At 30.8% G+C, this 14,647-nt stretch overlaps 1 protein-coding gene across 1 annotated transcript; it reads left to right on the top strand.

Annotated features, from left to right (window-relative positions):
- The first annotated feature begins 605 nt into the window (after positions 1–605).
- LOC113772459 (GDSL esterase/lipase At2g04570-like) lies at positions 606–3,653 on the top strand. Its single transcript, XM_027317050.1, has 3 exons — positions 606–991; positions 1,502–1,991; positions 3,246–3,653. Exons 1-3 carry the CDS (start codon positions 632–634, stop codon positions 3,437–3,439), a joined length of 1,044 nt encoding a protein of 347 aa, XP_027172851.1. The 5' UTR covers positions 606–631; the 3' UTR covers positions 3,440–3,653.
- Positions 3,654–14,647: the final 10,994 nt, after the last annotated feature.

Below are 14,647 nucleotides of genomic sequence, written 5' to 3'. Positions count from 1 at the left end.
ACCAGAGTTCTTATGGATTGTCTTTCAAAATCACAAGTTATTTACATTGTCCATCAACACGACTCTCACGTTTACATGGGATTCGAACATATGACATTTTATGAGAACAAGTAATCCGTTTTTACTGATTGATCCAACTTATGTTAACATGTAATATATCCTATTTCCAACGTAGAAAAGCTTAAAAATCAACAGACAACATAAAAGGTGGGACAGCATGGTGCGCTAGACAATCAATCAAACCGGTTGGAAGAAACATTAGATACTGGTGGTTGTAAGGTACTACAATTAATTATCCTCCAAACTGCCTCATTACTAATTTAATCAATTCTGTGGCATCCAGAAATGGACCCCTTTCTTTCATTGATTCAACAATATTCTTCATTTGGATTGACCAATGGCCAACGAATAACTAAGCTTGTGAATTAGATATCCGTCCTTTTCCTCTCAAAGTCTTTGTTCACATGACTCTCTGAAAATTGATCACTAGCAATTAAAGCCCCAAAACTTAGTTCAATTCTTTTTTTTTTTAACTTAGTTCAATTCTTTGCTTAAAGTTCCTTGCTTAAAACCCTTATATATATCCATCAAAACCTTACTTTCTTAGCCAGAAAAATCAGGTGGATAAAAGATGGCAGGTATTTGGGTTTCATGGCTATTTGTGATTCATTTCTTGATTGTTCAAACTAGTGCAAAAATTCCGGCCATTATAGTCTTTGGAGACTCATCTGTTGATTCTGGAAACAACAATCAAATCCCAACAGTTGCTAGGAGTAATTTTGAGCCTTATGGTCGAGATTTTTCCGGTGGCCAGCCAACAGGACGTTTTTCGAATGGTAAAATTCCGACTGATTTCATATCTGAGGCCTTTGGTCTAAGGCCTATTGTTCCTGCATATTTGGATCCCAAATACAGCATATCAGACTTTGCAATTGGGGTCAGTTTTGCTTCCGCAGCAACTGGGTATGACAATCTCACATCTGATGTCCTAGTAAGTCCCTTTGTTTATTAAAAGTTCTCATTTATACATATACAATAGAAAAATCAACTAATTTTATTATATATATATATATATATATTTCACTCTCTTTTGCATTTTGGTAGGTAAAACTTATTCAAATCTTAGACTTTCAAAGAACTTAGTGAGCCTTTTCCGTGTCTCTAAAATGTTTACATAAGCTAAATTTAGTTTACAATGAAAACCACAAGAATATCAATTAAATCATTAACAAATTTTTTAGATAAATGATTTGATGACAAAATATGTTGACGATATTAGGTTTCTTGATTTTCCATCAACAATCAAAATTTACAGCTTTTCTAAGAACCCCACAAGCAACAAGAATATTTGACATATTAAAAAAAATCTGAAATTTTCAAAATCATTTCTCAGTAATCAGCTTTTGCAAAATTTATAAGAAGCGAGAATAGCACGAATATTACAAAACTGAAAAACAAAATAAGAAGTGACATTTAAACGTTTTTTGGATACCAATTGCAGGGTGTAATACCATTTTGGAAAGAATTGGAGTACTACAAAGAGTACCAAAAGAGACTAAAGGCCTACCTCAGTGAACAAAAGGCCAATTACACAATTAGTGAGGCGTTATATGTTATCAGCATTGGAACAAATGACTTTCTTGAGAATTACTATGCACTTCCAGATAGGAGATCTCAATACACAATAGATCAATATCAAAATTTCTTGGCTGGGATTGCCCAAAACTTCGTAACCAACCTTTACCATCTTGGAGCAAGAAAGATTTCTCTTGGAGGGATTCCTCCAATGGGATGTATGCCATTGGAAAGAACAACAAATATACCAAATGGAGAAGGGTGTGTGCAGAGTTATAATAATGTGGCAGTTAGTTTCAACGCAAAATTGAACGGATTGGTGTCAAATCTGAACAAGCAATTGCCAGGGATTCAATTGGTTTTCTCCAATCCTTACTACGCTATGCTAAATATCATTAGCAAACCTTCCGCTTATGGTAAGATTAACTATGCATTTTACTTATTAAAAACTTCATTACTGTATTTTCTGATTTCTTTTGTAAGATTAAATTGTGAAGTGTTATTAGAATAGTAGTCTACATTTATCTATTTTTTGAAGAAAAGTCTTAAGTTTCTAACACATATTTACTTTTGAAAATTCTAGGACATTTTATTTCATGTGATAATGAGTTTAGATCCACGCATATTTTGTATGAAAGATTAATGCTCGTTTTCTTTAAATTCCAGCTGATACTAGATAAGTTTTCACATAAAATTGTCTGACTCGTAACTAATTATGAGTATATATATTTAGGCTAACGGTCAAGGGAACATTAGCCTTGTGCCAAAAAGTACTAATTGGAGAATCTAAATATATAACGTAAAATTTTGTTAGGGTTAAAGTTTAAATTTCTAAAGTGAATTTTTAAAATTTTCAATTTTTATAGTAGCAAAATTGGATTTTCTAAAACTTGGGAGCGGGGAAGGGGCTGCCCTTACCCTCGGTCCGCCCCCATACAAACCAGGTTATGTTGCTCAACAGTTGTCAGATATAATTGCTGGAAATAAATTATGGTTGAGATCATCTCATTTGAATTTTGTATTGTAACGATTAAAATTTGGAAGAATGAATAGTGTGAGATTACACGGTTCTCTGTGCAAGCTGGAAAACGGTACTAAATCAAGGCAAATTTTGAATACTACAAACGATCTTAAAAATTAAAATAAGATGGTCAAAATTAGCTATGTATAGTGTCCTTGTGTGTTGTACTAGTTTATAGTTTTTCGTCTTCTTCCTTTTTTTCTTTCTCTTTTACCCTCCTACCTCTCTCATCTCCATACCCTTTCTATCCCCAACTGTCAATCCTCAACTGTCAAGTATAGAATTTAAACTCTGAATTTGATATCAAGAAAAATTCTAAAAACCTTTCCTTGATCATCGAACCAATCCCAGTGATTTGTTATATTAGTTTATTTATTTATAGTTTTGCATTTGGGAGTCTTAACTACTGAGCAACCGAATTGAGCTACAAACTTTGTTAATATTTCTTAAATAAACCAGTAATGCTTTTCTGGGTCAAGTACCTCTTCAAGCTATTTTCAACACATTAAATGCCAATTTTTTCTTCTTATTGGCAATTTAGTTATCAAATGTAGCTTAGATTTTATTATAGTTTGACCAAGTCAACGATCTCTACTTAATTGTTAAATTACAATATTTCTAAAATATTATTTTCTTATTAAATTTGTAGGTTTCGAAGTCGCTTCGGTGGCATGCTGCGCGACAGGAATGTTTGAGATGGGCTATGCATGTGACAGATACAATCCATTCACTTGTACGGATGCAAACAAATATGTGTTTTGGGACTCATTCCATCCGACTGAAAAAACAAATCTTATAGTCTCTGAGAGTGTAGTTAAGAAAGTCTTAAGCAAATTTATGTGAAGTGTGTCTTTGGCAATTATCCATAAATAATTAGTGTATTTTGTTGTGTTACTAAAATATTATGTACGAAAATAAGATGAGCTTTTCTTTTGTACTTAAATGCTGTCTATTCGTTTGAATCCTATGCGTGAGAAAACACGAACGTTAAACTTAGGGCACAATTATTTAATGTACGTCATTAACTAATGAAAGCGTATCAGTTTTAATTAGAGTCTTTCTAACGAGTGTTCAATGGGCATTTGTCAACACATCTAAATTCCACTTAACATATCATATATACACACACTAATAATTATTACCTTATTGTATTTGTATACCTTTCCTAATTAATCTTATTATTTTAAAAATCTAACACCTAAAGTACACCTTAACGAGTGTTCAATGAAAATCCATTCGACAGATTTGTCTAATTATATGTCATCACGTAAGGAAGGTGGATCATTCATGTATAGTATCTACCAGACAAGGAGAAGCCACCTTAATTATATGTGGTAAGATATGATTGATATTGGGTCACCTCGGGGTAGTTTTTGTATACCTTGACCATGCGATATCTTTCTTGAAATATAATGGATTAGAGCCCTAGGGTATATGGCACAACGGTTGAGGGGTCAGCCTTGAGTTGCTGGCTTCCCCACTGACGGGTGTTCGATTCGTACCCGCTGCGCTGCACATCCTGACTCGCCCGGGAAAGCTATATGGGGCTATTGGCTTCCCTCCGGTTTGGTGTACCGGCTCGGGTCCTAAGGGCTCGGGTCGGAGCATGTTCCAGGTTACCAAGAAAATATATATATATATATATATATATATATATATATAATGGATTAGTTAGGTTTTTGACAAGCGCGGAGTATACATATAGCAATTAAACTCATTCCACAATCAAGTTTTACATTTATAAATTCTTAAATACTCCACACGTGATTTTTCACAAGTATATAAGTCGTAATTGAGTATAGGGAATTAAGGATTGAATCCACAGAGAAGATTATCAATTACCGATGTTTTTCAAACTCCTTTATTATTTAGACTATCATAAGTGCAAGAAATTAAATATATACTACAAACATGAGGTAAAAGTAATAAAAATAATAATAGAAAACTCCTGGAGGTATGGAATTCCTCACTACTCTTGTAAATGAAATTATCTGTTAAGTGAATGCTATTATCTTGGCTAGTTATGCTGTAATTTTCTAATGTATGTGAAACCTACTCTCGTAGTGAATCAACTATACTTATAACTAAACCATACCTACTCTCGTGGTTATGAAATTATTTACAAACTCATTTCTTCTATGAAATTATACGAAACAAGTCACTAAAGCTACAAAGGTGCTCCTCTACTATAGTGAGTGAACTCCCTAGGTTTATCACTTCCTTAAACTAGTGTTAACTTCTAATTCTCATTGCAAACATAACATCTTAAAATTATCACAATTAATGCCCGGTTAATCATAATTAGAAAAACAAAAGTGCTAAATAACTTATTCAAAATAATATCATCAAGTAACAAATAAACATCACGAACAAGATATAAAAAGTTCATCCATAACTCTAAACATAAACTTTAGTAAAACATGACAAAGATGAAAACAAGGTCCAAACTTATATTATAACTAAATATAAAATCAAATACAAGAGAGAAAGTAGTGGAAGAGATATCACCCTTGTCACGTGAGATCAAACTCTCCATTTTGCTCCTTAATCTTCATTCAAGTTTAGCTACAAGTATAAGAAGGATAAACTACTCTAACTATACTATACTAATCTACCTAAGTTAATGAACTAAAGAAATTCTAGTGAAAGTCTACATTTTTGTGTAGTTCTCTAGCCTTCCAAATTTATGAAAATGTTATCCAAGGTCTTTATTTATAGAGAATTCAAGCAACAAATGAGTTGTTTCTAGTTGGCAAATTTGACTCTTGAAATCTCCAAAGGTTGTTTCTCCAAGTTTCCACACTCTTCTTGAGTAGATACAACCAAAATTACTTGTTGGAAAGTTGTGTGAAAGCAGGGCAAGTTGATGAGCAAGTTGCAGCTACATTTGAAGAATACGTGAGCTCAGAAAATGTGGGCGAAGGTCGCATATCAAGGTCATGTTTTGCCTATTGCAGGTTTGCTCAATTCTGGTCAATCTTCATCCTTGCTTTGTTTTTGCACCAAATTCAACTGATATTTTCTCGATGATGAAGGTTGAACTAACTCTTGTGAAAAACATGAAAGTTGTATGCTTTTGAGTCAGCTTTTCAATTTCTCGAGAATCATCCAATTTGAAGCTCTGTATACTAATAAATGACCAAAATACCCTTGACTGGTCAATCCCCTGTTTCAGCTTTCGACAACAGAAATGGCCACCTGTATTTCAACTTTTTGACTAGGAAAAATCATGAACTGGATTTCAATGTCTTTATAAGAAATTTAGAACTATGTGTTAGCTTCAAAATGGCTCAAGAGTCATCTCAATCAGATATGTGTATCTCAAAATATAACCGAAATACCAACAAGTGTCAAAGCTGGAAAACTCCCTTTCTTTATTCTTGATTACATTTCCTTTTTTTGCACTTCATGTTCTTTTTAAAACCTTTCAAATCATCAAAAATCATCCAATTATCTTCTCAACTCACTCCATTTAATGATTGAATCATTAAACCTACAAAACATGAAGTTTTCACTATTTTAATCCATAGAAATGCAATTGTTCACATTTAAACCATAAAATGCATATTTTCATTAGAAACCTAGTTAATTAGTTATAAAAAATAAATAAAACACACCAAAAATAGATGATAAAACACACTTAAAATACTCAAAATACACACTTATCAGTTTTCCTCTTATTTTGGCTAACTTCACTTGCATTCACTCTCACAAACTTGTACTTGGAAGGATGTAAGCCAGGGGACACAACCCGGGGGGCAAACTTCCCAGAATAATTCACATATCATAAAAGTGATCTTTTTAACTCCTCTACATTAACCCTAGTTTCCTAAGTGAGGATATGATATCAACCCTAGTCTCCTAAATAAAATAAAATATCAATTAAAACAAAAGTATATAAAAGGAAAATAAGATCAAGGTAAAAAAAAAAGTCAAAACATGATTGTTCCTACTCCAATTCTTCTATTATATTTTAAATCTTTAATTATTAGTTATTTAAATAATTATTCTTATACCAAATTGATTATTCATGTTAACATCTAACTTCGATGAATTGTGGTACATTTGATTTTCTGTAATATGTTACTTTTACTTCTACTTTCGTACAGATTAAGAACGATAGCTAATGTAATCATTTTTGCTTAGTACTTTCCTTCTATGCCCTTCCCTTAATACTTGTTTCAGTGCTGTATTTATTATTTCTAGTAGAATGATTGACTATAGAAGGGTTAAATACACTAAACCCCCTTGAGCTTTACTTTTAGCTACGCTTTTGCCCCTAAACTCATTAAATAAACACCTTGCCCCCTATTTTATATTTCAAGATAAAATGCCCTTACAATTTTATTCTGTTTCTTTTTTGTTTATTCATTCCCTTAGTTTTTCATTTCCATTACCTTCTTTTATTTCTATTTTTTGCTTTTCTACTTTTTTACTTCTCTCATGTCACTATTTTCTTTCACTTTCCTATTAGTATTACTAATTGTATGCTTATTATAATATTGTAATTATCTTTTACTTATAATTGCATTCTTGTTTTATTTATTTACACTATTGGAAAATTGAAGAAAATTGTATTGTGTAAAAAATGAATATAAGCCTGTCATAATCAAAAAGTTTAATTACTAGCAATTTGACTATTTAAAAAGATATTAACAAACTAGAAATTTAAATTACTTGATATTTAAAAGTATACCTCAAAAAAAAGTAACTAACATTTTTATTTACTGTTTTTGTATATATAAGATTAACCATTATGCTATTACAATATGAACTTATTGCTATTATTAAAAATTATTTTACTCTAAACTCTAGACATATTCATTTAAACAATATATAAAATAATCAATGTTTATAGATAACATATACTTTATTATAGTACAAATTTTATGATCATTATCACTTCCAATAACAAAAGGTAAAAAAGATAGACATAAATAAAGAATAAGTTTAAAAAGATTAAAATTAATATATAGATAATAATAACAAATAGAAGAAAGCAAATAATTACATTAGAGAAGGGAGAAAAATTAAAACAATGAAGGAAAGTGACAAGTAGAAAAAGGGCAAAAAAGGAGAAAAAATAAATAAAATAACAATTAATGTGGAAGGGCACTTTTGTCCAAAAACATAAAATAGCAGGCAAAGTGCCTATTTATTAAGCTGAGAGAAGTAAAGTGCAACTGAGGGTAAAGTTTAGGAGCTTTAATGTTTTTAATTTGCTAATTAAGATGCACATTAATTATGGACATAGTAGCAAATCCATACACTAATTATAGACCTATAACTTGGAACAAATAGAACTTTTGCCTCTCTCTATCACCTGTTATCCCTGCATTCCCTCTACTCTCAACTTTTTCTCTACCATTCTTCTTTCATAGGAGAGAGATCTTGGCCTCAAATCAGAGTCTCCCTTCCGCTTCCTCTATTTTTATTTTATGTTGAATAAATTCTCTCATAAGATATTCTAGTGAGAGTTTTCTCTCTCCTAGTGTTTACTAGTGAGAGCTTTCTTCTCACCTAAGCTATCCTAGTGAAAGTTTTGTTTAGTTTGTTATTTGTTTATTAGATCTAATGATTTTTTCATATCTATATATTAGACTTGAAGTTTTTTTATTTTTCTTGTCAGATGTCAACATCAGTTTTGAAATTGAACCAATTGGTTGGCACATTTGAGGAAATAGACATGCACAGATAGTTATGGAGCAATTCCTGCAATTAGTCAAATTTGATAGTTTGTGATTCACAGTGTAATCATTTATATTTTCTGGCTTTATTAAATCTAATGATTTTTCATACCAGATATATCTGTGACATTTTCTATGTATTTTTTTGTCAACCAAATAGTGCTAGATGTTTTCTAACTAGTTTATTAATAATATTGACTTTTGTTTTATCTAAAAATAATTTGAAACAAACTAAAAAGGAAAGTGGGTCTATGATAGGTTGCATTTTCGTTATCAATTTTATGATTGTTTCCCTCTTTTATTTTACACAATGTTGAGTTAATTGATAGATTTTATTTATTTTTGGTAATTGGTGTTGGTTGTAGGGATTCGGAACGAAAATGAGTTAAGAACATGGTTTTAACTAGACTTCTATGCAATTCAGCGGTGGCATGTCAAGATCTACTTTGCATGTCCGGAGACTCAGGATTTAGCACGTGATTTTCAAAGTTGGATTGGAGCCATGGTACTCGAGACCCTTTACCAACTGAATCATTTCTTATTCTTACTAGGAGACTAATCCAGTCTATCTATTAGGAGTTTGCTTTGTTTTAGGAAAAGTAGTTTCGATAGGAATAAAAAAAGCAACTAGTCCAAAACGATAGTGACTTTTCTTTTCTCCTTTGTCGCAAGGAGTAGATTTTTTACTTTTCTTCTCTCGATATTTCATCGCATTCTTGGAGAATGGCCACAGCAATAAACTCAAATATTTCGTGCGTGATTTTTTTCATGACGATAAACTAAACACTTTATTCCAGTGAAGAAGCAATGGAGGATTTGGTTCATCGGAAATTGTGAGATCGAATTGATTATATTTATTTCTTTTATTTATTGATATTTGTATATTCTCTGATTTTATTTCTTATGGTTGTTATGTTAATCGAATATCCAGGTCCCGGTGTTTAAATTAATCTAATAACCTAAAATCAATTAGAGCAGTTAAATTCGTAATTCTTTAATTGCTTTAAAATAGTGGTAACTGGCATGATTGTGTTTGTGTTAGGGGAATATATGGGCTAATACCTTCGTAGCGTATTATTTGGTTAGAACAAGGCTTCTTTAATTCATAAGGCAATTGGAAAATTGAACTCTAAGATCATACCTAGGGTTATTTCTTAATTAAAGCAGCGGTTAACAGTCGTACCTTAATCACCAATACAGTAAGGAGAACTTGACTGTCATCGCTTGTTTGGAAGTTATAACTTGTTTATCGGTGAGTAAATGAAATTATCATTGTATCGATGATCAATTAAGTGAACCATTTTCGAAATTATTTCTTGGCTAGAGTTTATTTATTATCACTTCAATTTTAATAAATTGTCATATAGTATTTTTCTTTATTTGAGCTGTTTAATTATTCTCATTTTTATAACAACCCCCGTACTCTGGAGTCTAAAAGAAATAAATTTTTTCTAATCCCCGTGGATTCGACTCTACTCACTACTATATACAAAATCTATATTTTTATCAGAGTAGGTATTTAATATTTCACAATTTCGACGCCTATCAATCTAGCTATCTTTGTGGGGTGAAGGGATATATATATATATATATATATATATATATATAAATGTTGAAATGTAAAATCAGGTAAAAGGATGTAATTATTGAAGAAATTGAGGTTTGAATGAAGGAGCTTTAAGAATAATTTTGAATGTCTCACTATCACATTGCCAAAAATATTAAAATGCCTCGCATTGTTAGAGGTTTGATTTTTAGTGTTTTATTTTAGATTTTGTGTTAAACCATTGGAATACATTTTATAGAATTTTGAGTTTCAAAATTATATTTGTTATACTATTGTTTGCTCATTGTATTGTACTGCTATATACTCAAGTGTTCGGCCCCAAAGCAAAAAAAAATCCCGACTTCGCCTATATATGACTACTTGGGGTTATACTGTAAAAAATAACTTGAATGTTAGTCACAGATAACTTGGTAATTGTATAGCCTAATGGACTACAGATATAATACCGAAGTAAAACTGGATGGACAAACCTTATCAAGTGTAATTATTGGATACAAGGCCTGGACGGTTGTCAGACAGCCGTTCAAGAACTTTTAAAGGCCCAGATCAACTGGGACAAACATCAGCAGTCAAGAAGATTTCACGTCCTCTATAATAAAAATAGAGATGGCCATAGCGTAATACTGCCGGCTACTACCTCATTTCAATAAGCGAAGCAAAAAAAAAAAAAACAAAATGAACTTGTTTTATAACTCCGTTTTCTGCCCAAATACTTGAAAACTTGTATTTTGTGTAGACAAAAGTCTCTTTTCTTCTCATACTTAGGGTATTTATAGATGATAAAACTTTTCCCAGAAGCTTCTCCAACAGTCAAAAACTAGTTGTTAGAAAACTAGTTATTAGAGCTATCGGACGTCCGACAGAAACCCTCTGTGTCCGATTCTCGTGTCCAATAGACGATCGAACATCCAATCCAAATTTGCTGTGTCCGACAGATGCATCCAAAAGGAGGATAGAATGTTTAAATTTTTGCTCTCAATTTTTTGGATGGCTAACAGATGAGATGTGTCTGATCTTTGCGTCCGACAGACACTGATATATTTTATTTCTTCTTGACTTTCATTCCTTCTAAATCCAATGTACTAAGAGCGTGTCCTAAATCATTTCTCATGTAAAAACACTAGTCCAAATCATCATTTTGTTTTGTTATCATCAAAATAAAAGGATTGATCAATCTAAGTCTTCAATCTCCTCCTTTTTGATGATGGTAAATAAAGTGATGATTTTTTTTATGAAATAAACTCAAATAACCCCCCTCCCAAGTATGAGCCAACTTTCAAAGAAATATCATTCAATTTACTTCCTCATTTGGCATCATAAAAAATTAATCATGTAAGTATGAAGAGAAGTTGCAAGTAAAACTCCCCCTATGATTAAAACCCCATCAAATTTCATCATCATTCACATCAAATATCTCTCCTTTCAAATAACTATATAAATCAAGTAAGTACAAGGCGATGAATCACATTTAAGGAGTTACTTCCCTTCAAAAGCATATTAACACGTACATGTAAGAAAATCATGTAAAGAATTATTTTCAAAGTAATTTTTACTCATTCTTACCATAGTGCCTTCTATTTAAAAATATATATATAAATAGGAACCAAGAGGTATGTAAAGTATCATCAAAATAATAGCTGATTAAAACAAGAGTTCAAGCACATCTGATGCTACTACCTCATTTATAGTGAGGCTAAGAACATTGTATTTTTCTAATCATGAATAAAGATACAAAGAACACTAGATGGGTACTTAATTTATTTTCTTTTATGATGTCAATATGGATAGATATAGCATTTAAGTGTAAAGGTGACAAATAATATCACAATCATTTCACTCGCACAAAATAATATGTTAGATTTAATTAAATTAGGATAGAATGCTCTCACACTTAGATTAAGAGATACATTATATCTGGTGGTTAAACTATATCAAATTTAGGTAACTAGCACAGTACACAAGGCTTATGGCAAGATTGCATAGAAGATTCCCCCCTTCTTTTGCAAGTCAAGAACATATGTAAAAAATTGGAGGTTACCATAATCAAACATTTATATGTCTAAATTCATCATTTTGAAAAAAATATATTCACACATAAGACATATATGAATAGAATTTTAAACTAATTAGGCATTCCAAATCCATGTGTTCTATTCTTATAAGAGTGCAAATTGAGAGACGCATCAATCAAGCATTCGAGTATTGCCTATTTGCCTTGCACACAATTGAGTTAAGAAAGTTAAGTTTTAAAAACATACCTCATAGCATTCCATCTACTTATATTAGTTATCATCCTCATTGGTCAAGGTAGATGCTTGCTTTACCTTTTCTTTTGTTCTTCATCTACTCCATAGTGCAAAATTGAATTTGGTAGATGAAAACTCCATTTCTTTCTTTTTTTTCGAACCACCAAACTATTTGGATTATCACTTTCTAAACGTGGCTTGAGGATAGATTGTCTTAACTTGAGGTATATGTATCCTTAAAGATCACTCTCAAACTACACTATTCTTAAATCACAAACTTTGTACAATTATACATTAGTAGTATAAGAAAACATATATTTATCACGTTGTACAAGCAATAATGATGATAGACATCTTATATGCCATAGGACAAAACAAATTCAAGATTATCATCAATTTTTTTACACAATGAAATTAAAATGTTAAGACAATCAAAGAATAATTAATCATTGAACCACCGAAAAACTCTTTAACCCACAAACATCATACATATTGACTTGGCATACTTTGAAATCTTCATCACTTGACATAACTGAGCTAAAAATCATTTAATCAATTTGAAAAATGTGCATCAAATCATTTTTGTATTCATTCTATCATTTTATCCAAATGAATTATATAAGTTCATGCACAATCATACACAATTCAAGAAATACAAGAATTTTTAAACTAATAAACAAACTAACAAGTATGTGCATTTATGTCCATGAACAAAAGCCATATTGGCAGTGCTTGAATCTCACATACTTAAAATTTTCATAAATATAAGGAAATTTTCTATGAATATTACACATTGAACTATCACATAAAATGCTATTATTCCCTTTAAAATGTTGAAAATTATTTTCTTGTTATTCATAGTAGAACGTATCTTTCATTTATTATCATTTTGATATTTAAGTCTTGGAGACGTATTCCTAATATCATTTTTCTTAAAAGCATCTTATTTTTGTTTGTGAATTATAGATTTATCCTTTTTAACCCACATCATTTTAGCTCCTCTATCAAAATTTCTTTTTTTTAAAACATGTATTAATCTTATGATCAAGTTTTTCACGAAAATAGCAAGTTAATTTAGACTTAATAAAATATTTCTTATTATCATTAGAATTTTTGAATCACTTTTACTTTTACAAAGGATTTTATTTTCATCTTTTCTATTGGTGAACTCATTTAAGTACAAATTCAAATTATCTATTCTCTTCTTAATATCTACATGTTCAACTTTCAAAGACTCATAAACCTTCATTTTTCATTGAGTTTTTCATTTTTTTTCAATTCCTTATTTGTATTATCAACCTCTTTATAAGATTCATTTAATTTATTAATGTTGAGTTTTAAATTCACATTTTCTTTTCTAATTTGAAACTTCTCTAAAGCACATTCATTCACAATTGAGATTTTATTGTCTTATTCAATTCATTAGCTCTTTTTAATTTTTCTTACAAACGTTTAACAATTTTTTCAACTATTAAATCATCTATATTCTCTTCCTCATTAGAATTTGAAGTTGAATTTTCTTCCTTTTCTTCACTAAAATTAAAATTTTTATTCTCATAGAATTCTTCCAATTTTCTCCAAATTTCTTGAGCACTTTTACAATCTTTTACTCTTTCTGTCTTCATCCAAACCTTTACAAAGAACATCCATAACTTATACGTTTTGTGCCAATATTCTTTTATCATTTTCATTTAGCTCTTTCTTAGTCTTTTCTCTAATTTTTCCTCTCTTTGTGATTAAAGTTTTATAAGGACCATCCACAACAATATACCACAAATCAGAATCAATAGATTTAATAAAAGTTTCTATCCTATTTTTTCACACATTATAATTTTTATCATTAAACACCGGTGGTTCATTTATAGATGTTCCTAATAACAAGTTGGTTGTCATGATCTTTTCTCCTAAGCCGGTTGAGTTTAATCCAATGTTTTCAGAACCGGATCGGACCGGCCGGTTCGACCGATTGGACCGCAAACCGGCCATGTCACCGGTCCGGTCTAATGCTAAAGCCGGAAGTTCATGGAGAACCGTTGAAACCCGGACGAACCGTGTGAACCGTTTAGAACTGTGAACCGACGGTTTTTTCAAATTCTTCAACAAAATATCAAGAATGGTATAGCTATGATTCGAACTTGGGTCTCCAAGTTTGCATATGACAATCTTACCGCTAGACTGTAGTTAAGTTTGTTGAGAATTCTACTTGACTAAAAAATATATTAAAATATCAAGTTCTTCTCTTATTTTTTTTTCAATTTTTTCTTCTTAACCATTTTTAACCCAAATATCCACAACAAGATTTTCTCAAGTCTTCACCATTATTATCAGGTTATTATCTTTAGCAGATTGTAAACAAGTTGAAAATTTCAACTTTTGTTGTTTTCCAACATCTTGGTAAGTTTAATTTTTTTCTTTTCAAGGTTTTTTCTTCTATATTATTATCTTTAGTTGATTTTTTTGCATTTTCTTCTTTTTTCCCTCAATTTTCATATGTTTCCCTCATTTTTGTTTTATTTTTATTTGATTAATTAAGGATGAAATTTTTGCAAAA

Source organism: Coffea eugenioides, chromosome 5, assembly GCF_003713205.1.
Source record: "Coffea eugenioides isolate CCC68of chromosome 5, Ceug_1.0, whole genome shotgun sequence".
NCBI classification, from domain to species: domain Eukaryota; kingdom Viridiplantae; phylum Streptophyta; class Magnoliopsida; order Gentianales; family Rubiaceae; genus Coffea; species Coffea eugenioides.
The sequence above is the reverse complement of the archived record's forward strand: the minus strand, read 5'-3'. Positions and strand labels throughout refer to the sequence as shown.